This window comes from Rhinoraja longicauda, chromosome 18 (genome assembly GCF_053455715.1).
Source record: "Rhinoraja longicauda isolate Sanriku21f chromosome 18, sRhiLon1.1, whole genome shotgun sequence".
NCBI classification, from domain to species: domain Eukaryota; kingdom Metazoa; phylum Chordata; class Chondrichthyes; order Rajiformes; family Arhynchobatidae; genus Rhinoraja; species Rhinoraja longicauda.
Window position 1 is genome coordinate 42,436,148 of NC_135970.1, and position 25,227 is coordinate 42,461,374.

A 25,227-nucleotide genomic window follows, 5' to 3' on the forward strand; every position below is an offset into this window, starting at 1 on the left:
CGGCCAATCAAGGCATGGCTGATCTATCTTTCCCCCTCAACCCCATTCTCCTGCCTTCGCCCCATAACCTCCGACACCCGGACTATTCAAGAATCCATCTATCTGTCTTAAAAATATCCATTGACACAGCCTTCTGTGGCAATGAATTCAACAGATTCACCACCCTCTGACTAAATAAATTCCCCCTCCTCATCTCCTTCCTAAAGGAGCATCCTTTAATTCTGAGGCTATGACCCCTGGTCCTAGCCTCTGGTGTGAATCTGCATCTACAGTTCCTTCCTATACAGGAAAACAATTATGTTTTGAATTATTCATTTTTCAATTCTCCACTTTTTAGTTTAAATCTACAGAAAGTTCATGTTTGCAAGCAGCTGTGTGCGCGAGCGTGTGTGCATGCGCGTGCGTGTGTGCATGCGCGAGCGTGTGTGCATGCGCGTGCGTGCATGCGCGAGCGTGTGTGCATGCGCGAGCGTGTGTGCATGCGCGTGCGTGTGCTTCTGTATGTTTGTGTGCATGTATGTGTGCACAGATTAGATGTCCTTCATCAAATTAATCAGTGGGATCTTGCAAATACGAGTGGAAAGGTGACTCCAAGCCCATGTTCATTACGTCAGTATTTGGAGATGTTTCCAAGCAACCCAAATCACTATCCAAATGCAGCCATCATTATCTTCTGACAGCTGTTTTGCAACCTATGTGCGTCATTCATCTTCAAACGTCCCCTGCTAAATAGTACACAGACTGGCTACTTTAACCTCGTGGTACCCACTGACAAAGACCGACAAGATCAATCTTTAAATGGGTTTCATTCTTTGTAATTTAAACATCTTCTGGTAAGCACATTAGAATAGCAAATGCTCGATCTCTGTGCAGTCCCAGGCTGCTTTGCAATTCACTCAGGTTACACATCATCCTAGGAACAGTACAGCAAACAATCAAACAGCTCTGTGGTGCTTCTGAAGGCTTTTGATACTCAGAAAGTATAATAGGATATGTTTCCATCTCGACAGTGTTTGGAACTTTGGAAGTCTACAGTGAGGGAATAAAAGAGCAGAGATCGGCTGGTGTAAACGAGCTGATTGATTGCCAGTGCTACGTGATTTCTATGGCCCTCTCGTCTCTCGTCTACGTTTTTCCCTGCACGCCCCAGCAATCAATCTGAAGGAGGGTACCGACCCCAAACAAATCACCAATTCATTTTTTCCAGAGATGCTGCCTAACCCGCTGAGTTACTCCACCATTTTGTGTCTATCTTTGGTATAAACCAGCATCTGCAGCTTCTTGGTATTACTGCTGTTTGCATCTCAGCAAGTCTTGATTTCCACAAGAGTGCTGAAAGGTGAGCATCCAAGATGTGTGCCCAATCCCCAGCTGAACTGGTGCTGGAACACCCACTTGCTGGGAAAAGGGTCTGGATGCACTTTGCCTTTCACCGTCATGCTGTGAAGGATGGGCATAATAACAGCAAACCCACACACGTGTACAGGGTTGCTGGCACCGCAGAGAAGCTTCACCATCAGCCTGAAGGATCACGGTGCCAAACATCACCTGCCTATTTCCTTCCACAGATCCTGCCTAAGCCGCTGAGTTCCTCCAGCATTTTTTTCCAGCAGTCTTGTGTGTCTCCACTTTAATTTACTGTAATTTTTTTAACTGATTAGACTGGTATTTTAAATTTATTTTTATTGATGTTCTAACTTCTCGAATACTTAGGAGTCAGTCAGCGCAAAAACATGCCGTTCAGCCTCGCTCATCAGTGTCAACCAAGATGCTCTATTCCAAGCCAATCCCCATTTGACCATGTTTGGCCCATAATGTGTTTTAACAGTTTTTAAATGTTTCTCCAATATGGAAATAGATCATAAATTTCTGAGAGCAACCAGCGTCTTCTCACTGCCTAAAGCCCAATCTGCCTTGCAGGAGGTCAGGGGTTTGATGAATCGACTTTACATGTTCAGGACAGTGGGTGGTGAATCCAGGCTCAGAATGATTATTAAGTTCATTTCCACCATCGATTGCACTTTGGGTTGTCCAGGGTATTCTGAGCAGATCTCCCATCAGAATTATTTTAACAAATGCTGACTCAGGTTTCTACCGTAGCCCCTTGCAGGGTGGATCTGCTGCGATCCAGGGTCACACAGCATTTGAGACATTTGCAAGTAACCTTAAAGCATGTGGTTTCTGCAATGCTTCTGAAAGAGTTGTCCCACGTAGTCAGCCGTCCCAGTATTACTATTGTGGTCCGAAGGGCCTGTTCCTTTACTGCATTGTTCCATTTCCAAAGTTCAGTCCTGGAATGATGTTGGCAGAGGAAGTGGTTGAGTGAGTACAGGCCCAGTGCCGTCAAACGCTCTTTGCATATCGAAATCCCCCATAACTGTAGTGGCATTACCTTTGTTACATACCAGTTTTAACTCCTGCTGCAACTTGCACCCTATATCCAGGCTACTATTTGGGGGCCTGTCGATATCTCCCATTAGTGTCTTCTTACCGTTACAATTCCTCAATTCTATCCACAGTGACTCTACATTGTCAGTCCCTAGGTCTACCCTCGCAAGGGACTGAATTTCATCCCTCACCAACAGCTATCCCACCTCCTCTGCCCACCTGCCTGTCCTATCTATACTACGTATAACTCTGAATATTCAGTTCCCAGTCCCGATCCTCCTGCAGCCATGTCTCTGTAATCCCCACAATGTCATATCTTCTCTGTAATCCCCTCAATGTCATATCTAATCCCCACAATGTCATATCTCTCACCAAAGTAAATCCTTCTGGAATCCTTTCCAGGGAATGACTTGGATCTGCTTCAATATGCCCATCGCCACAACAGGTCAACAACAGCAGATGCTCTTGCACTGGTTCTCCAGTCTGCTCTGGCCCATCTGGATAACAGGAACACATACTCCAGGCTGCACGGCAGTGACTACAGCTCGGCCTTCAACATGTTTGCACACAGAGGGTGGTGGCCATCCGGAACCAGAGCACGTAGTTGAAGTAGGTAATATAACAACATTTGAAAGGCATTTGGACAGGTGCATAGATAGGAAAGGTTTGGAAGGATATGGGCCAAATGTGGGTAGGTGTAGATGGGACATCTTCATCGGAAAGGGCAAGTAGGGGTGAAAGGCCTGTCTCCGTGTTGTATGGCTCTTTGACTATCATCCCCTCCAAATGCAAAGCCCTCAAGGCTGCCTGCTCAGCCCCTGCTTCATTCCCTGGACACACGAGTCCCACAGTCAGAGTTGCCCTTCATTTCTCAGAATAACCACATTGTGCTGGCAAAGCAGTGGTGGTATCTGCTCCCTGTCCTTTCAAATGACTGTCCTGCCATCTCTGTGTTGGGAAAGCAGTGGGCTACCAGCCAGCCAACCCTACCAGCCAGCCAACCCTGGCTACAGTCTAAACCATTGCAAACTCGTGTTCAAAATGGCCTGGCAGAGATTCTGTGAAAATACTGCTGAGCAGCTCATAAAACCGCCTGCAAATTTATTCCACTGGTTTAATCTTGGAGCTTGAGATTATATTCATTTTCATCAGCCTGACCAGGACACAAAATTCCAAACGTTTGACAGGAACTTCATGAAATTCCTTTGGGGAATCGCCAAAATTATTTACTATGCAAGTCATGGAAATTTAGCTCCTTCCATAAACTGATCTGAAGCAGAAAAAAGGTTACAATGCTTTCAGTCCAATTACTCTTTGCTGTACTACTCCCATCAGAGATATACTATAAAACGTTGCATAATGTAAGCAAATAATTCTATGAGGATTCTTTATTTGTGGCTGGTACTACCTTAGCAGGGGTGATGGTTGGATGCAAGGAGCCATCGAGGCATACAGCGCAAAACAGGCCCTTCAGCTCAACTCGACTGTGCCGACCATCAACGGGGAAGAGTGACGTCAGGCAGAGTCGTAGTGGTGGGAGACTCCATCGTCAGAGGTGCGGACAGGAGATTCTGCGGTAGCGGGCGAGACTCCAGGATAGTGTGTTGCCTCCCTGGTGCCAGGGTCCAGAACATCTGGGTCCACAGCATCCTCGAGAGTGAGGGAGGAGCCTGTTTCCACACTGTATCACTCCATGACTCCCATCTAAGCTGCTACAATTAGCTCGCATTGGCCCATATCCTTCTGAATCCTACTCAAGTTCTACAGAATGTTTAATGATCCACTACCTCATTAAATAACGTACTGTACCACGCCACATCACTCTGATTTGCCACAGATTGGAACAGCAAGTTCAGAGCTGTATTTGTTGCTGCAGGTCATCCCACTTCCCACCACATGTGCACCCAGGCACACTTGCACCCAAACACACAGGGGAAACAATTGTAAACCTCTTCACCGCTATGTTTCTTTGCAGCTGCAACATTTGCATCACAGGACCTCGAGCCTGGAGCGGAGTGAGAGGGGACTTGCGTCATGCACTTGCACGCGGCTGTATATGTAGGTTCACACACACCTTGTCAGGCAGGGACGGCGGTCAACTGTTTTTTCTGCTGCTGCTGATGGATTGCTCATTCTCAAAATTAAAAGCAGCTGTGCTGTGTATACTTCTGCTGGGGTTTCCAAGTTGATGACATTTTGATTAAATAAAATTCAAACAATGGCACAAAACTGAGGTAATTCTGATAGTGCTGTGAGATCAAAGCTAAAAATAAAAAAGCAAATTGATGGAAATCTTTCCCGGGCACCATCTATTGAAAGGCACTTTCATTACTGTCTGAAGAAGGGTCCTGACCCAAAACGTCACCTATCCATGTTCTCCACAGATGCTGCCTGACCCGCTGAGTTACTCCGTCATTTGGTGGCTTTCTTGGGTAAACCAGCACCTGCAGTTCAATGTTACAGCATTGATTGATTGATACTTTATTATCACATGTGACGTGTCACAGTAAAACTCTCTGCAAACACAAAGTACGCAAAGAGTCACCATGTATAAGGTGCTGATAACGTTACAAAGTATTAAATGTAGTCCACAATGATCCCTCTTCGTTCACAGCGGCCCTCCCATGCCGGGTCCCTCTTCGTTCACAGCGGCCCTCCCATGCCGGGTCCCTCTTCGTTCTCTCGGCGGTCCCCCCACATGGGTCCCTCTTCGTTTCGGGCGATCCCCCACGCTGGTCCCTCTTCGTTCTCTCGGCGGTCCCCCCACACGGGTCCCTCTTCATTCCGGGCGGTCCCCACGCTGGTCCCTCTTCGTTCTGGGCGGTCCCCCACACGGGTCCCTCTTCATTCTGGGCGGTCCCCCCACACGGGTCCCTCTTCGTTCTCTCGGCGGTCCCCCCACACGGGTCCCTCTTCATTCCGGGCGGTCCCCCACACAGGTCCCTCTTCGTTCTCTCGGCGGCCCGTCCTCGACTGACCTCCGGCACCCACCATGATCTCCTCGCGTAGCCTCGTCTGCTGAGTACTTCCAGCATTTCTCTGCTTTTATTTCAGACTGCCACCATCTGCAGGTTTTTGCGTTTCAACAAATTTGATAATAGATATCAGATTCCAAAGGTTGCTATGTTATTGAAATGCAAACAAAAATCTATCATTACCCTGCCCTGTTTCTGTCAGTCTCCCCACTCAACTTGCACTGGTGGACAACAGGCAGAAACCACAACCACAGGTTTGCTTTCTACCTGTAGCCCTCAACAGCCATGTCATTTAATAGCTTCGTCCATGGAACAGAAATACATAATATTTTGGTGTTTGGAGTTGATGAGTAAGCAGGCTGTGTTTTGATTTCCAACTAACCGTGGGATACTAATGTACTAATATTGATTGCATCAATCTCCTGACAGTTCAATCATTTCAGAAACAATCCCACTGCCGGCATATTTTGTGTCTCTTTATAACCGACCAAATCATCCTGCACCATGGTAATCTTTTCTGCAAATTCGGCAGTTTAGCCTCTGGTACTTGCGCTGCGCCTCAAAAAGAATTACCCCATTTTGTTCCCCGTTCTTTTTCTCAGGCCCCTATAAACCTTCTCCCTCAATTGTTTCCTTCTGAACATTTCAACTAAGCTGAACATTATGGGAAGAGAGACTAGCCAATCTCCCATCAACGACATCTATGTCCATAAGTGCCAAAGAAGAACTTCCTCCTGGGGACGAATCAAGCTGGGCTGAATGCAAATGCCTCAACAGACTGAGGACTGGCACTGGTCATTGTAAAGCCACTCTCATTGTAAAGCCACTCTCAAATGCCTCAACAGACTGAGGGCTGGCACTGGTCATTGTAAAGCCACTCTCATTGTAAAGCCACTCTCAAATGCCTCAACAGACTGAGGGCTGGCACTGGTCATTGTAAAGCCACTCTCATTGTAAAGCCACTCTCAAATGCCTCAACACACTGTGAGCTGGCACTGGTCGTTGTAAAGCCACTCTCAAATGCCTCAACAGACTGAGGGCTGGCACCGGTCACTGTAAAGCCACTCTCAAGAAGTGGGGTTATATAGACACTGAAGACGTCATCTGCACATGTGGCACTGAACCACAAGCTATGGAGCACCCATGGAGATGTCCTCTATTGGAGCACGAATGCAAAGCACGAATGCAAAGTTAAGGATCTCACAGAGAACAACGATCTTGCTAAGAGTTGTGTTCAGTTTTGGCTGAAACACAATATCTAGCATGTGTGGACACGATAAGAACTAAAGCCTTTTCCAGCTTCCAACTGAAGCCTTTTTCAGACTGAAGAAGGGTCTTGACCCGAAACGTCACCCATTCCTTCTCTCCAGAGATGCTGCCTGACCTGCTGAGTTACTCCAGCATTTTGTGATACCCATCTCTGAGAGTGAGATGAATTGCTCATGTTGGTGATCCTGTTGTCAGCCACTGACTTGGAACATCAAGGCTGCATGTTCTGAAAGTCCATGAATGGGGTCTTTAGACTTTACTTTAGAATTAATTACAGCATGGAAACAGGCCCCACGGCCCACTGACCGGCACCGACCAGCGATCACCCCGTACACTAGCACTGTTCTACACACTCCGAACAATTCACAATTTAACAAAAGGCCTACAAACTATGATGTTTTTGGAGTGTGGAAAGATACTGGAGAATCCCCACGTAGTCACAGGGAGAACGTACAAGGATGGAACCCGAGTCTCTGGCGCTGTACAGCAGCAACTCTACCGCTGCGCCACTGTGCTGCCCTGTGCATGAAAAGCAGGGAGATTAATTTCAACAGCTGGAGGGGTCAGTAACCCATGAAGGCAGAGTTGAAATCATCAGCAAATACGTTGGCTAGAAACAAGAATTATTTTCACTCAATAATGTTAAGTGTATTGCTTGAAAGATGTTACATCATCGGACAGTATAGCACAGCAATAGGCACTTGGCCCACAATATCTGTGCAAAGACAAACTCATCTGCTTGGCACATGATCCGTACCCTCCATTCCCTGCATATCCATGTGCTTATCCAGAAGTGTCTTAAATGCCAGAGTCATTGCTGCCTCCACCATCACACTTAAAGGTGGGAGGGGAAGGTTTAAAGGAGATGTGCCAGGCAAGATGGGAGCCTCTCAGATGAGGTGAGAGATGACCACCTCCCACCTCGCTGCCCTCTAGTGTTTCATGTTTCCACCCTGGAAAAAGGCTTCAGTCTGAAGAAGGGTCTCAACCCGAAACGTCACCCATTCCTTCTCTCCAGAGATGCTGCCTGACCTGCTGAGATACTCCAGCATTTTGTGATACCTTCCATTTGTACCATCATCTGCAGTTATTTTCCTACTCACTCTCAGAGATACCTCATTGTCTGAAACATGTGCCAGCGTGTGTTTATTCCTGCTTTACATCTTATTCACTCAAATGTCAAGACACCCAAAAATAAGTTCATACATCTGGAATGAAGCAGGCAGCGTGATAAGACACAAGAGACTGCAGATGATGGAGTCTGGAGCAAAAAATAAACTGCTTTTAAAACTCAGCGGCCACCAGGTTTCTCCAGCAGTTTATTTTTTGCTCAAGGTTTTTTTATGTGTAGAGGGTCATAATGGAACCTGGGTCTGTGGTGAGGTAGTGATGGCACGCAGTCTGGCTAAATTCAGTGACTGCCAAGCACTGATAATGAACATAATGTGACAATGCAGTCTGCCCCATTGCACTTCTACAGCAGGAAAACAGGCCCTTTGATCCAAGTCCTCTGTACCCATTAAAGCTAGTCCTATCTATATCCCCCCAAACTTTTCTTATCCATGTACCTGTGGAAGCTGGATCTGTGGGGATATTTAAAGAAGATATTTGCTGATAATATCAGGGAATCGAGGACAATGGGGAATTGGCACAGAAGCGGGGTTGGGGCCTAGGTATGATCATACTGAATGATAGGGCAGGCGTGAGGGGCTGAACAGAGAAGGGGCTTTTCAGTGCACTACGCACAAGGGCGTGTATTAACTGAAGGGTTGCTCTCCAGTCAACCGCTTCCAACACTGGGTCCTTCGCCCAGCAGCTTCCAGGCTCTTTGAATACAGGCAGAGTTAAAGAACACCCCAACAGGCCCTTTGGCCCAACCTGTCCATGCTAACCAGGAGGCCTATCTAAGCTAGTCCCATTTACCCACGCTTGACCTATAATCATTGAAACCTTTCCTATCCATGTACCAGTCAAAATGTCTTTTCATTGTTGCTATTCTACCTGCCTCAATCACTTCCTCTCATTCCCTACAGCCACCACCATCTGCGTGAAAAAACTGCCCCTCGGGGCATTCAATCTTAGAACGCCCGCACATGGTTTTCTGATAGCTCACCAAAAATGGGAGAAATTGGTTGGGGAAGTGTTAAATATCAGAAGAAAGAACAGTGCTTAGATTATAATTTCAAGAGTTAGAGTCTAAATTAACTATAATGGTTTAGTTTTAGTTTTAGAGGTGCAACGTGGAAACAGGCCCTACGGCCCCCCTGAGTCCATGCCAACCATTGATCACCTGCACACTAGTTCTATGTTATCCAACGTTCACATCCTACACTCTAGGAACAATTTACAGAAGCCAATTAACCTGCACGTCTTCGGACTGTGGGAGGAAATCCGAGCATTCAAGGAAATCCCCGACGGTCACAGAGAGAATGTACAAACTCCGTATAGACAGCGCCCGTAGACAGGATCAACCCCGTGTCTCTGGCACTGAGGCACCAGCTCTACTGCTGCGGCACTGTGCCCCCTTATAGTGGAATAATGGAAGAAAACAAGACACAGAGTGCTGGAGTAACTCAGCGGGTTAGGCAGCGTCTCTGGAGAACATGGATAGGTGACGTTTCACAGAGCGCTGGAGTAACTCAGCGGGACAGGCAGCTTCTGTGGAGAACATGGATAGGTGACGTTTCACAGAGCGCTGGAGTAACTCAGCGGGACAGGCAGCTTCTGTGGAGAACATGGATAGGTGACGTTTTGGATCTGGTCCCCCCTTCATATTAACTGGTTTACAAACTACTGGACATTGCTTGGCATGAGACTTGTATCTCTCTCTCACACACGCACACACACACAAAACAAATTACACACAGGCTCTATTTAGAACATGCTGACATTGAGCAGGTCAATGACCTGATGTGGCATTTACTTCTGGCTTCTTTCACCTTTCCAGCCAGCCTCTCTCACCATCTACAGTAGTAAACCAGCAAGGGCACACTCCCATTGCCCCACACCAAGCCCTCCCTGCGACTATTTTAAGCTGCCTTGTTGCCTTCCAGCAATTCACACAACAAACCGCTCCTGCGAGTGAGAACATTCAAAGTTTGCAGCACTCAACTACCCAGAAGATGGGAACGGAGCTCCTCTTCCTGTTTACATCCCACATAATCCAGTGTGCCTTGACAGCAGGAAAATCATGGAAAATTACAGCAATACTCAAGGGGCCGGAGATAAGCTCTGCAAAAGAGTCTGCTCCATACATTCTTCAAATACTTCCAAAAATATCTGTACTTATTTGGTCAAATAAGAGGCATGGATTTGAAGGGAGGTTTTTTTTGTTGTGCTTATGGCTAGCTGTCTCAGTGTAAAGAGAAGACCACGTTCACCCTTGAACAGAGTGTACTTTCGCATGTCATCGTGCTTGGTGCACAGCACGGCAAATGTAAATGGATTAACCAGAGTGCAGGGATGTCTTAAAAGCACAATCTCAGCCCAGAAAGAAATGTACAACAGAGCAAGTCAGTTTAAACATCGTTGAAAACTTTAACCACATGATCCTGAGGATTCATCTGCCAATGGAATGTTGGCCTTCGTAACAAGAGGAGTTGAGTATAGGAGCAAAGAGGTCCTTCTACAGTTGTACCGGGCCCTGGTGAGACCGCACCTGGAGTACTGTGTGCAGTTTTGGTCTCCAAATTTGAGGAAGGATATTCTTGCTATGGAGGGCGTGCAGCGTAGGTTCACTAGGTTAATTCCCGGAATGGCGGGACTGTCGTATGTTGAAAGGCTGGAGCGATTGGGCTTGTATACACTGGAATTTAGAAGGATGAGGGGGGATCTTATTGAAACATATAAGATAATTAGGGGATTGGACATATTAGAGGCAGATAACATGTTCCCAATGTTGGGGGAGTCCAGAACAAGGGGCCACAGTTTGAGAATAAGGGGTAGGCCATTTAGAACGGAGATGAGGAAGAACTTTTTCAGTCAGAGGGTGGTGAAGGTGTGGAATTCTCTGCCTCAGAAGGCAGTGGAGGCCAGTTCGTTGGATGCTTTCAAGAGAGAGCTGGATAGAGCTCTTAAGGATAGCGGAGTGAGGGGGTATGGGGAGAAGGCAGGAACGGGGTACTGATTGAGAGGGATCAGCCATGATCGCATTGAATGGCGGTGCTGGCTCGAAGGGCTGAATGGCCTACTCCTGCACCTATTGTCTATTGTCTATTGTCTATTAAAACCAGTTCCAACACAGAACCGCTCTTAGTATCTACACTGGTTTTGTTCCTCACTGCCCAAAAGCTCAAGAAGTGAGACATTCCCCTCATGACCTACCACTCTCCAAATCAATTAGGGGATTGGACACATTAGAGGCAGGAAACATGTTCCCAATGTTGGGGGAGTCCAGAACAAGGGGCCACAGTTTAAGAATAAGGGGTAGGCCAGTTAGAACGGAGATGAGGAAGAACTTTTTCAGTCAGAGAGTGGTGAAGGTGTGGAATTCTCTGCCTCAGAAGGCAGTGGAGGCCAGTTCGTTGGATGCTTTCAAGAGAGAGCTGGATAGAGCTCTTAAGGATAGCGGAGTGAGGGGGTATGGGGAGAAGGCAGGAACGGGGTACTGATTGAGAGTGATCAGCCATGATCGCATTGAATGGCGGTGCTGGCCTACTCCTGCACCTATTGTCTATTGTCTATTGTCTAACCTGGAATGCACAACCCCCCCGTGCAGAGTCAAAGATTACACAGGATCTGTGAAGCTATAATATGACTGGCCATTTTGTTGGAAGGATCACTTTGTCAGAAAGCGATGGACTGTTGTTGAGCCCCGGCAGTTCTTTGGGTAATGATCCCAATGACTCTTTCACAGATTGTGAAAGTAAGTGGGTGATGTGGTATGTGCATGATTCTTTGTTACTCTGCTGACTTACTCCAGCACTTTGTGTCTTTTTTGTAAACCAACATCTGCAGTTGCTTGTATCTAGGAATAGACAAGAGGTGAACGAGAGAAAGGAGGCAGAACGGGAGAGAGACAAAATGAAGACTTCTGTAACAACCATTATTATTCTGTTACTGGTGCTTTTTTGTTTACTAATTCCATCAGAGATTTTAACAACTGACGCAAACATCTAAATTGGCTGTGCCATTCTTTGAATAATGTGCTGTTTTAGATTTTACAGCAGTCATATGACTGCTAAAATGAGAGTCCCAGCAGTGATTTATCTTTCTGGAAACATTACTCCAAAATCTTTTTTACCCCTTCAGAGATATTACTGATCATATAGGCATTTATTGACATCCTTAAATAGGCCCTGAAGTGGGAAGGCAGTTAAAGGAGCCAGTAACACAAGTGGAGGATAGACATAAAAAGCTGGAGTAACTCAGCACGTCAGACAGCATCTCTGGAGAAAAGGAATATGATGTTTTGGGTCGAGACCCTTCTTCAGACACGTGGGTTTGAAGTCTATTTGGTAGTTTCATCAACACTATTGCAGACATCAGCTTTTATTATAGATTTATTTCATCGCTGAGGCAGGATTCAACTTTGAGATTCTTGTTCACTGGTCTAAGCCTTTGAATGATAACACAATGACGTAATTATCATATTACTGCTCTGCCTTGTTGAAAACTGGACAACATCTAAACATGCTCTTGAATTTCCAATGCATATTGGACCAAGTGCTGGTAAATGAAATTACTATAGATGGCTACTTGATGGTTGACATGGACATGAAGGCCTCACAAGGTCTATTTCTGTGCTGCAAGACGTTGTCTCCATGATATTAATTGTCTTTTAAGTGAAGTGTTGGTTTTATTGATCAGGAGTGCTTGGGATGGTAGGAATATCAGGGAAGTTTCTCAGTGAAGTGAAAGCACCTTACAGACAAATTGCCTGGAAAACACACAAACAAGGTCGCTACATCTCGATACACAATAATGAACCGATAATACAGCTCCAATACATTGGTTATTTCTTATATTTATTTTCTATGTTGGAAAGATTTCCTCCGATTAAAGAGATCCAGTGTTTTTCAAATCAGTAATAGTTTAATTTAGTTTAGTTAGAGATGCAGCGCAGAAACAGACCATTCGGCACACCCCGACTATCAATCCCCGCACGCTAACATTATCCTACACACACACACAAGGGACAATTTCCAATTTTACCAAAGCCAATTAACCTACAAACCTGTACGTCTTTGGAATGTGGGAAGAAACCAGAGCACCCGGGAAAAACTCACACGGTCACACAGAGAACGTACAAACTCCGTACAGACAGCACCCATGGTCAGGATCGAACCTGGGACTCTGGCGTTGTAAGGCAGCAACTCTACCGCAACACCGTGGCCATTGTTCAATGGTTCTGTGCTATTTACCAAATGATTCAAGCCAGGCAGTCAGTTGAGTGGAAAGTTGAAAAGCTTTGGGAACAATTCTAGGATTTACAGCAGGGGAAGAAGGAAAGACATAGCCCTTCCTGTAAAATCAAGGATGGGGAGGTGAGCTGGCTGGTGCAAGCTCCATGTAGCCCACTGCCACTTCACCCACAAAGTTGGCACCCAAAACATGCAGCTTGTATGCCTGAGAAAATTCCATTCTGCATTATCGGAGTTTGCTTTGATCGAGTAGCTGGAAGGCCTTCTGAAGCATCCCTCATGTGGGATGTACAAGAACATCAGGGGAAGTTTGTCCATTAAATGAAAGATAATCGTAGACTCAAATCTGCTATTTCTGGAAATTATTTTCCGTGATGTTTGACGATTCCAAGTGCCACTGGCAGCTTCCTGATAAATCCTTGATCAAGACCACAACTCAAGTAGCACAGCTGATACCGTTTCCCAAGATCAAGCTTCAACAAACACAAGTATTTTTGGATGACAGTTTCATAACGGTTTTGTGAAGGCAATCCTGGGCCTAAGGAGGAGCTGAGGCACAAATCTCCCATTAGCGAATCTGCCCCCAGTTACTAAATATGCTTTTAACTGATTAGCTAGCTGCTGGATTGATGCTAGCTCCCTGCAGACACACAAGCCTCACACAACTTAATGCGATTACACTAAATCATACAAAGTCAAAATTCTGTCCATGAACTAAATTCCATTATTTTAAAGCAGTTGTGCACCTCTCGTTGCCTTTAATTCTAAAAGCCAAATACAACAGCTCCCATCGACTATAGCAAGCCCCAGTGAAATAATGTTCTGGAATTCATCACGTTAACAATTCACAGGCCCGAACAACACCTTGGGTTCAATCCATCCCAATTATGGAGACAATGAGTTACAGTGTTTGGGGAAATCACAACTTGCTCTTTGTGCACAGGGTCTGTCTGCGAGGGATCCCTATTTCTGATGGCACCCCACAATCTGCTCTGGCTATCAGTCTGAATGGAGGTAAAGTTGGGATGGCATCAGTTAGAACTGATCTACATACAGAATCTCTGGGAGAGCAACGAGTTTGTAACAATCCTTGACATTGCACTCACAAAGGCAAAAAAGAGGTAGGCATTTGTGCAATGCGAGGTCAAAAGCAGAAAAATCAATTGCAGAATTACTGCCTTGCATTCCAAAAGTTTGAAAACAAAATGGCAGCAGCTCATTTGTAGGGTCAGGCAGCCTCTCTGGAGAGAAGGAATGGTGATGTTTCGGGACCTGAGGTTAAAACTAACCTGATTGAGGGTTGGAAAATAATTGAGGGAAATGACTGCTTAGATCCTGGATCTCTGACTCAATGATGAAGATAAATTGAATCCAAGGTGTTACTCTGATAAAATGTGTAGAAAGGAACTGCAGATGCTGGTTTATACCGAAAGTAGACACAAAATGCTGGAGTAATTCAGCGGGTCCGAAGAAGGGTCTCGACCCAAAACGTCACCTATTCCTTCTCTCCAGAGATGCTGCCTGACCCGCTGAGTCACTCCAGCATTTTGTTTCTATCTCCGGTGTTACTCTGGCAGTTGGGTTATGAATATGATGGGTTGACTTTTGCTATACGGAGTGCACAAAATGAGCAGGCATTATCTAAGGCAGCTGAAAAATGAAACATGCTGGCTGGAAGGGCACAGAAACAGAAGGGTGGCAGATAGTTAATTCGCAGTGATACAAGACATAGAGAAATGGGAAGGATTTGGGATGGAGAAAAAGGAGCCACTCAAATGATCCAAGCGCAAAGTTGCACACTGGTGCACAGTGCAACAGTAACAGAGTCCAAGCCAAGCCAAGACTGCCCGACGCCTATCCTAGTGGTTGTTAAAGGCTCGACATATCCCAGTGTCTGGAAGCACAGAGAAGAGCTATCTGAAGAAGGGTCTCGACCCGAAACGTCACCCATTCCTTCTCTCCCGAGATGCTGCCTGACCTGCTGAGTTACTCCAGCATTTTGTGAATAAATCGATTTGTACCAGCATCTGCAGTTATTTTCTTATACTGAAGAGCTATCCCTGCTACTTTGACCAATACTTTATCTCTAAATCGACATCGCTTAAAGAAAAAACCTGTTGTGATCAACACAAATTGTTTTTTTGCAAATTGACTACCACATTCCTTGTATTGCAGTGATAATAATTCATTGGCGAACACGCTAGGACATTCGGAGCTTGCGAAAAGTACGATTGAAGTGCAAAATCATCTTCAAGAAAAACGGCAGATCAAGCTAGATAGGCCGAAGAATCCTAATGCCAAAAGGCTTCAAGCTCGATCAAAAGCCTTGAAAAATCCAAGTCCAAATCTCCTGTGCCTGATTAACGTTCAGAAACATCCTCTGACAACTTGCCATTCACCAGTATTATTGTGAATGGCAGGCAAGGCGTGGGAGCACAGACACATTTTCAGAAGTTCGCTACCTTCATGTAAAAAACTACTTAGGGATTTAAAGAGAGAATTCTTTTCTGTTTTAAAGCACGTTTTGTGAAGAAGATGGTTGTGAGTGCTGACAGATAGTAGACTCAGGTTTCCAACATTTTGGATGAGTTGCATTTCTAAAGGACTAAAGACGGTATAAAAAACACAACATTGGTGCAAGAATACATAATTAGAAAAAAACAAGTCTATGCCAGTGAATAGGTGATCTGTAGTGCTCCATGCCTGTGGTAGGAATCGTGGTGTGTTACCAATGAGCCTGTGCTGGCTGGCTGGTCGATCTACCCAACATATTCATTCCCCTTGCCCTGGCAGTGGCTTTCCCCAAATAAACCTGCAATACTACCATGGCTCACTGATTTATCATCATACTCTTTATGATCACAGTATCCCCAGCTGACAGCAGAATAGATGCCAGCTGGGTTTCCACAATTCTTAGGTTTTATTCCCTTTTTGCTCTTCATTCGTTTAAGAGCAACAAAGCCAATAGAAACAAGGAACTGCAGCAGCGTGTTTACAAAACAAGACAGATTGTTAGTATAACTCAATGGGTCAGGCAGCATCCCTGGAGAATATGGATAACTGACGTTGTTTCGGGTCAGGACCTTTATAGAGGTTTATAAAAAGAGGCTTAGATAAGATGGAGAGTCAGTCTCTTCGCCCAGGGTAGGCAAAGGGAAAAGGGGTAACAAGTAAGGGAAAACTTTAAAGGGGACCAGAGATGCAAACTTTTCCAGACCGTGGCTGGTGGGTATATGCAATGAATGACCAGAGGAAGGTGGAAGTGAGTACAATTATAATATTTTTAAAAAGCTTGGACAGGTACACAGTCAAGTCAAGTTTAGAGATGTGGGTCACATGCAGACAAATGGGACTGGTTTAGATAGGCATCTAGATTGTCCCTAGTGTGTAGGATAGTGCTAGTGTACAGGATGATCATTGGTCGGCATGGACTCGTGGGCCGAAAGGCCTGTTTCCACGATGTATCTCTAAAGTTTAAAGTGAAGTTGAAAAGAGGGGCAGGTTTTTCCTCAAAGAGGGTGGTGTGTGTACGGAACGAGCAAGCAGAGGAAAGCGATAGGAGTGGTTATAATTATACCATTTAATAAACATTTGGGCAGGTTCATCAATAGGAAAGGTTAGGTTGAGAGAAAGTGGAGGCAAATAGTGGAGACAGGTTGGGTCAAAGAGTCTGTTTCCGTGCTATGACTCTGAGCTACAAATTGTTCAGTTGTATGGCAACAGTTATTGTTTATTTCCCAACACACAGCAGACATATTAGCTTCAGTGGCTGTAATCCACATTATACCAGATGGATAATTGATAGGTGAAGTGAGAGCACTGGACGAGTCACATGTCACTTGTATAATCTGATCTGCAAAAGGAAAGTTAATGCAGCCAGCAATCAATAAAACATGATTTGCATGTTCCAGAGCAACCCTGTGCAAAAATTAGACTCTTCATCTTGTGAATAATGAAACCAATATGGCCCTCAATATGAAAAAAAGGTCTGCCTTTCTCTTGCACGACGCGTGACAATGCGCAAAACACATGGAGATAGAACGATGGACAATGTGCAGCAAATCTGTTAACCTTACACATGGAGATAGAATGATGGACAATGTGCAGCAAATCTGTTAACCTTACACATGGAGATAGAATGATGGACAATGTGCAGCAAATCTGTTAACCTTACACATGGAGATAGAACGATGGACAATGTGCAGCAAATCTGTTAACCTTACACATGGAGATAGAACGATGGACAATGTGCAGCAAATCTGTTAACCTTACACATGGAGATAGAATGATGGACAATGTGCAGCAAATCTGTTAACTTTTCACAAGGTGTCCGACCTTTCTGTGTATTTGTGAAAATTACAAAACTGAAGTGAACTATTGGATGAAACCGTGGGCTTTTCTGATGAACATCAGTTCAGTAAAACGTGTGCACTGTTGTATGAGCCATTCTAAGACAAGATATTAAACCAAGGCCCTTTCTGTCCTCTTGGACGAGTGAGAAAGATTCCAGTGTACTATGTCAGAGATGGGCAGGGGTTACCAGTGACATCAGACTCATCCAGTGCTCCAGCATCCCTTAAACAATATTGTTAGAGACAGAATATTTGGTCATTGCCTCATTACTGTTCGTGGAGCAGAAAAAGTGTAAAAATGGCTCTTTATATTTGCAATGGAGCAACAATTGAGTAGGAACAATTGAGCAGCCATCTTTCTCTGTGCTCTTGTTTCATCATTAAATACCAACAAAGCCTAGCACGATATATAATTCACCAACATGGAACAATGAGCATTCATCTAGAAGTTTTAATGCTGCAAGGCATCTCAAGGTGCTTCATGGATGTTTTAAAACAGAATTTGATACCATGGGAATTTTCGGGTAAGTGATCAAAAGATTGGAAATGGAAGGTTTTACAAAGGGTTGTAAATGTAGGGATTGATAGACAGAGGTTTACAGGGGATAATTATTAAAATCTTAGATGGAGATAGCTGAAGACTGGCAGCCATGGAGATTCAGGATGAAGAAGATGTGACTGAGAGTTTGGAGACTCAAGAGGGTTGTAGATTTGATGCAGATTACACAGAATGGGATAGGTAAAACCATGAAGGGGTTTGAAAACAAGGATGAGTATTTTGTATCATTTGCTCCGCATCTTCCAACAACCGGCAGTTTGCATTGGTGTTTGGAAATAAACAGTAGCTTCTGGCAAGAGGCAAAGTACTTCGGAAGCAAAGTGGGTTTCGAGACAATATCGGTTGATAACACTGGTAGATAAAATTACTGCTTCTCTAAATACAACCCTTTGACACCGAGGAATTGGCTGGCACAGGTGACAGTGTTGTGCAATTGGTTTCCAGGAGAAAAAAAATTGAGCTTCTTCATCATAGCCAAAAACACTGAAAAGTACTGAAAGGAATCAACAACTCCTGGAAAATGTCTCTAGGAAGTAGAAGCCAGCCCCTCTATCGTGCAATGCTGCCGTTCAAATCTATCCCTCCACTTAATTGGAGGGAAAAGGCTTTATCCCTGCCTTGTTGTCGTAACCCCAGTGAAATGAAGCAAACTAGATCAAATGGCTTGATGCTGTTTCTCATGTCTTGCGAGTTTATGCCATTAATACTGGCCCAACAAAATTCAAAATGCAGTAACAGACTTGCTGAGACCACCATTCTGCTTTAGTTAAACATTTTGTTCAAGATGGTCGCGCCGTTGTGTTTGGCTGCCTGCCACTGTATGTTTCTTTTTTTTTTTTTTTTTTCCTTATCAGTTGTGCAGCACTTTGGTCAACGTGGGTTGTTTTTAAATGTGCTATACAAATAAAATTGACTTGACTTGACGATGCACATCTCTTCACTATTCCGATATTTAAACGGGCCCTTCTAACGCAGCACGAGACAGGCAAATAAAACACACTCAATGGATATGATAACTGGTGATTCAACACAGTAGATCCAATGTTAATCAAATTTCCCCCTTCCTTACCAAGTGTGCACAGGCCAGCTATAACTGGGTTAAAGCTACTACTTGCTTCAAAGAAAGCTCGGGGCCTTCCAGACATTGTGACACTAACAGTCTGCTTAACAGACACACACCAATGCCAATTCATAGCCAATCGCAGATAACAATCAATCATAAAAGCACAGAAATTCTCCAACCACCACCCTGAAATTCAAATTCAACATTACTTATAATAAACAAGACAACAGGATCTGTGGGAACATGAGGAAATACCTTTGCTACAGCAATGTGCAAGAATAGTGGAGCTCTAATTGAACCATTGTATGTATCATCAAACCGAACCTGCAAGTTTCCAACGTTTGTTAATGTGTGCGGCTTACAACGAGAAAAATATTCCTGTTCAAATCATCTGCTGTTCCATAGAGGAGGAGATCGCACTCACCTGTAATACCTCGACTGCAAATACGTAGAACATACGGCTTTGGACACATGGCTGGCCGACCCAAAGTCGATCACTTTAACCCTGTAAGGCTGCCGAATGGGATCGACCAGCATGATATTCTCTGGTTTGAGGTCCGCATGGATTAAACCAAGGCTCTTTAGTTTATTCAGTGCAGTGGCCACTTGCTGCAAGATTGGCCTGATCACTTTTAGGGGCAAGGGACTAAACTTGTTCTGCTTTAGAAAGTCATATAAATTCTGCTCCAACATCTCAAATACCAAACATGTATGATTTTGGTGCTGAAAGCACTCGTAGGCACGCACAAAGTTAAATTCGTCTGCGTTTTCGTTGCTCAACTGTGCCAAGATGCCAACTTCGATTTGCCCCTGCCGTGCATACGAGGGGTGGTTTTTCAAGATTTTTATCGCCACAATCTCATTCGTACCCCTCTTCCAACACTTCACCACCTGGCCAAAGGTGCCGCGGCCCAGGAAGTCGAGGACCTCGTAGGTGTTCTTCATGGAGCACAGCACTTCGTGTTGCATCAGATGGTAGTCTCCATCGCCACTTGCACTGTTCTGCTTCGAGGCGGTGGTCACCACAGAGACGGGGTTCCCCACGCCCACTTGCATCATCGCCGGCATTATTGACAGTTCATCCACAATCTGCATGGCGCTACCTCGGTTGTCGAGCTCCTCACTCTTTCTCTTCAGCCCGCATCGCTGGTAGTTCTCCAGCAAGGTCAGACTGGCTCCCGGCCTCTCGCCCTGTGGTGCCACCGCCAGGGGGCGCTGCGGCGCCTGCGCTGCTGGGACCCCAGCGGTACACAACGGGTCCAATGCAATGGCACTCGCTGCCACCAGAATGTTATGTCCGCAAGGTTTGCCGGTGGAGTTCTTCAGCTGAAAGGAAGAGCCGGCCACGTGTGGTGGGTGGGCAATGCCGAGGTTCCGTCCGTTTATGTAAGTCCGGGGATAAGTTCTCTCATGGTACACACAACTACTTGGCTCAACTTTCAGTTTCTTCACACTACAAAAGGCACTTGTCTGAGTTTGATAAATGTGTGGTGGGCAGACCAAAACTTGTGAGGCCATACCTGCATTGACAAAGAACAAAAAAAAGGAGAGATTAATGAATGAGCATACTGCACAACTTCACCCGTGCAAATACTAGCCTTGTGCTCACAGGGGCCTACTGTGCAACGCCCCTCAAAGCCAGCTGGACAGCTGTAGCTTCATAGTCTAATGGGCCTGGACAGGGTTCAGCGGCTTGCTGCTGGATCAAGTACCGTCTGGAAGGGCAGAGAGATGGGTGTGGCCCAAATTGGCCCCTTGAGATATAATACGTCATCCATCTATCATAGGTACTTTGATCGCAATGGCCAACTTGTCCTCAGCTGCAGGTACATAATGAGTACCTGGCAAGAACATCTAGGACGAAAGAACTTGCAGATATCAATAAAGCGCACAGAGAAGGTTTGCGAGTTTCTGTGATAAATTAAATGCCGTTGGCGACAATTCCAGACAAGGTAATTCAGGGAAGCATACTTCAGAAATCCCTTGCATGGATCAGGCTTCTGAGCCTCACCACTGCTGCTACTTTACAGTTGGGAGTGAACCAGATCCTGCCCAACTCATCGAAAATTTCAGGGAAATTATACACCTGCACTAAGGAAATGTGCATAAAGACAATGAAAAATGCAAATATGATCAGCGATAACAAAACATACACAGCGGATAGTGGACAAAGACAAAATAGCAATTTGTAAATTGGCAATGAATGAGCCAGGCAGAAATTTTAAAGCTCCACAAAGCAACTAGGAATAAACAAATGCTTCGTATTGTATACAACACCATGGCAAGGTGTCGTGCAGTCTTGTAAAACAATCTTTTCCATCCTTTCCTGACCAATGTATCCTAGATTCCAGATCAACTGCATTCATATAACACCTTTCACATTCTTCCCCATGTGCCCCAGTTAACTTCTTTAAAACCAAATGCATTTGGGCTGAGCAAGTTTCCACAAACGTCACTGCTTTTAACAACAAAAAATGATTTTGTTTTTAAAGTTGTCTTTAATGACAAATAGGCTACTCTTCTACTCTTCTAAATTCACTGGCACTGTTGCATTTAAATAGGAATTCAGACCTCTGTTGAATATTGCATTAGAAAGCCATCAATGCAGCATTCCCTCAAGACCCTGCCAACCATTTGTCATCAGGCTCCAGTGCAGAGCTTGAATCTGTGATCTTCAGAATCTGAGGCAAGAGGTTTTCTTCAGCAGCATGAAAATAACACCAAAGACCAAGGACTCAAGGACTGGGAGTGGTTGAGGCTGGGCAAAGGTTGCAAGGAGTCAATAAGGCTTTGATCATGAAAATAATTTAGTCAGAAAGTTAACAAGAAAAATGTCTTAGTATGTTAGCAGCCCCAACTAAAGGGCTGATCAGAGTCTTAGGAACCTGTGCAACAGCTCCAACTCCTGGTAAGGAGTGGACCACGATGGTACCAGACGTTTAAGAGGAGAGTGCGGTACATTTTACAAGTGCGGCTTTTCATTTACAACGGTTGGGAACCACGGTCACAGATAATTTCCCTCTTCATTTCTCAATGCTGATGGAAAGGTGCCCAAGATGAGGATCGATTAATAAAACTGAAGAGATTCTACCTTGAGCAACTTGGTGGCAACCTTTTTTTTCCCCCGGGAAGATTACATAAATATTCAACAAGATCTTTAACTAGAATTGAAACAGCCTTACATTCCAAGAACTTCAACAGAACATCAATACCAAATGTTAAAACTGTTAAAACACTTTTAATTTATACCAATATTCGCATGCATGTTGGATCATTCATGATCTTTACAATATCCAGTATATTTTTTTGAAAATTATTTTTGAACGCAAGGCCAGACCGTTAACCAGTTATACTCGGGCAAGCAGATGAAAAGTACTACTTTTTGACTGGGAAACTAAACGATAGATATCAATGCCTAACCAAGGACAAATACGTACAGCATGTGCTGCTTTTTGCAAGTGAACTTCAGCAGGCGATAACAGAGAAATAAGGCTGGGTGCCTGAATGGAAATGGTCCTGTGTTGTTCAACACTCTACATCCTTCGATACACAAACATCAGTAGATACCAAGAGCTGACTGCATCATAGTGTGGTGTCACAATAGGGAAGCTCTGACCATCACATGAAATAAAACATTGTGCTTCCTTTAAAAACATCTATCCGACCCAAGAAGCCATGTAGTATGTCAAGAACATGAACGCTGAATTCTCCAATTTTAAGTAATCCCACCCTGCACCCCCTCTCTATGTTCTGTGCTCTTCCTCACCGCAGTGCCCACCTTTCCTGCTGTTCCATCCTTTTCCACCTACACCCTCCACGTCCCCTTCCACCTACATCCATCCCTTTGGCTTTACATTTCACTCCTCTTCGCTCCATATCTAACACCATTTTGTTTCCTTTTCCATCTCTAGCCTTTGTCACTTTCTCTACCTAATCAAATCCCCCTCACCTGAATCCACCTATCACTTGCCAGGCTTTGTCCTGCCCCCACCTCTCTTTTCCAGGTTCCTCCCCCCCCCACTCGAATCAGTCTGAAGAAGGGTCCCAAGCTGAAACACCATCTGTCCATTCTCTCTACAGATGCTGCCTGACCCGCTGAGCTGCTCCAGAACATTAACAACTTAGTCATAGAGTCATAGTCATAGAGTCATAGAGTGATACAGTGTGGAAACAGGCTTTTGGCCCAACTTGCCCACACCGGCCACCAAGTCCTACCTGCCTGCACTTGGTCCATATCCCTCCAAACCTGTCCTATCCTTGTACCTGTCTAACTGTTTCTTAAACGATGGGATAGTCCTAGCCTCAACTACCTCCTCTGGCAGCTTGTTCCATGCACCCACCACCCTTTGTGTGAAAAAGTTACCCCTCAGATTCCGATTAAATCTTTTCCCCTTCACCTTGAACCTATGTCCTCTGGTCCTCGATTCCCATACTCTGAGCAAGAGACTCTGCATCTACCCGATCTATTCCTCTCATGATTTTATACACCTCTTTAAGATCACCCTTCATCCTCCTGCACTCCAAAGAATTGAGACCCAGCCTACTCAACCTCTCCCTGGAGCTCACAGTCTCTAGTCCTGGCAACATCCTCGTAAATCTTTTCTGAACTCTTTCAAGCTTGACAATATCTTTCCTATAACATGATGTCCAGAACTGAACACAATATTCTAAATGTGGTCTCACCAACATCTTAGACAACTGCAAAATGACCTCCCAACTACACTCAATACTCTGACTGATGAAGATCAACGTGCCAAAAGCCTTTTTGACCACCTTATCTACCTGCGACTCGACCTTCAAGGAACCATGCACCTGCACTCCTAGATCCCTCTGCTCTACAACACTCCTGAAGAGTCAAGAGGCTGGGGCAAGTGGCAGCACAGTGGTGCAGCTGGTAGAGCTGCTGCCTCGGTGCCAGAGATCTGGGTTCGATCCTGACTTCAGGTGCAGTTTGTGTGGAGTTTGCACGTTTTTCCCTGTAGGTTTACTCTGGGTTTTCTCCCACATCCTAAAGATGTGCAGGATTGTAGATGAAGTGACCTCAGTAAAACAAATTGTCCCTAATGTGTTGGGAGTGGACGAAAAAGTGAGATCGAGGGCTGGCGTGGACTTGGTGGGCCAAAAGTCCTGTTTCCATGCTGTATCTTTAAACTAATCTAAACTAAAGTCAATGTAACTGGAAGGTGAAAAGCCATGGAAACAAGGATAAAAACTTCAAAATACAGACCACTCCTGGTACCAAATTAGTTAGTTCAGTTTTTACAAAGGTCCAAAAGTTGATTTTTAAGCCAAAATGTACCCCCAAATCACTAGGTGTGGTAGACAAACCTCCACACTGTGAAGAATGGCATCAAAACCCCATAGGATTGATAAGAAAGACCAATTACCACAATTAGAGCAAGAAACGAATTCTGCTGTTGATGTGAATGATGGTATGTATGGACATTGGACTTTTGAGTTTAACAACATTGCAGGAGCTCGTTTGTAAGTGTATGGGTACCCATAGGATGACTGTTCATAACCTGGCGATGGCCTGCAGAGGTAATGCCTGGCCTGGAGTCAATGTAGGTCAACAAGCCAAGGGCGATGGAAAATTTGACAGTGTACATTAGAATATAGGCAGCAGGATTATGCTCTAGCTCAAATACAATAGAAATGAAAGCAAACGCTTTTGAATACTTTGGGGAGCACTTTCTAATGGACTAGTCTACACTTAGGTTACATGCCATGCTCTCTTTAGTCTCACCTACAATGCCTCTTAGGTGTCCACATGTGCTCAGTTTGAGTGCAGGTATTGGCAGGGAGAGGGGTGAGGGTTGCATAAGTGATTAATGACCAGCAGCTGGTAAGCTCGCAAACCAACATTTGGACTCTTGACTGTGTTTCTGTGCAGATTTTGCTGTAGAACAGCATTTCTTCCTGCTGTGAAGGGCTCATAGGGAAAGGCATGCTGCGATAAAGCACTTTGCTCTCCTGTATCCCAATAACACCAACAAAAAACTGGCATGGTTTTAGAATAGAACAGCATACTACATCACAACAGTTTAAAATAAAACTCTTTCATTTTATTTCATCAACCCAGAACAGTGCTTTTATGGACCTCGCTCTTATTTTGCAGACAATTCAAAATGGGTGGTGGATATCTTTTAAGTAAAGGACCTTAAGCACTTGTTTTCAAGTCCAAGGCATTACAAAAGGGATGAATAGCAAAAGTAGAACATAAAGAACGAGGCTATGCTGCCACTTGACTGTGTCCTGC

At 44.8% G+C, this 25,227-nt stretch overlaps 2 protein-coding genes across 2 annotated transcripts in view; one reads left to right on the forward strand and one right to left on the reverse strand.

Annotated features, from left to right (window-relative positions):
- Positions 1–13,518, forward strand: part of LOC144602185 (UPF0606 protein KIAA1549L-like) — a 145,100-nt gene extending 131,582 nt beyond the window's left edge. Inside the window, exons 18-19 of the mRNA XM_078414921.1 lie at positions 11,488–11,496; positions 13,387–13,518. Coding sequence (XP_078271047.1) covers positions 11,488–11,496; positions 13,387–13,518 — 141 coding nt within the window. The remainder of the gene's footprint in view (positions 1–11,487; positions 11,497–13,386) is intronic.
- A 5,870-nt stretch (positions 13,519–19,388) lies between these two features.
- Positions 19,389–25,227, reverse strand: part of LOC144602150 (homeodomain-interacting protein kinase 3-like) — a 50,876-nt gene continuing 45,037 nt past the window's right edge. The window contains exon 3 of the mRNA XM_078414885.1: positions 19,389–20,488. Coding sequence (XP_078271011.1) covers positions 19,389–20,488 — 1,100 coding nt within the window. The remainder of the gene's footprint in view (positions 20,489–25,227) is intronic.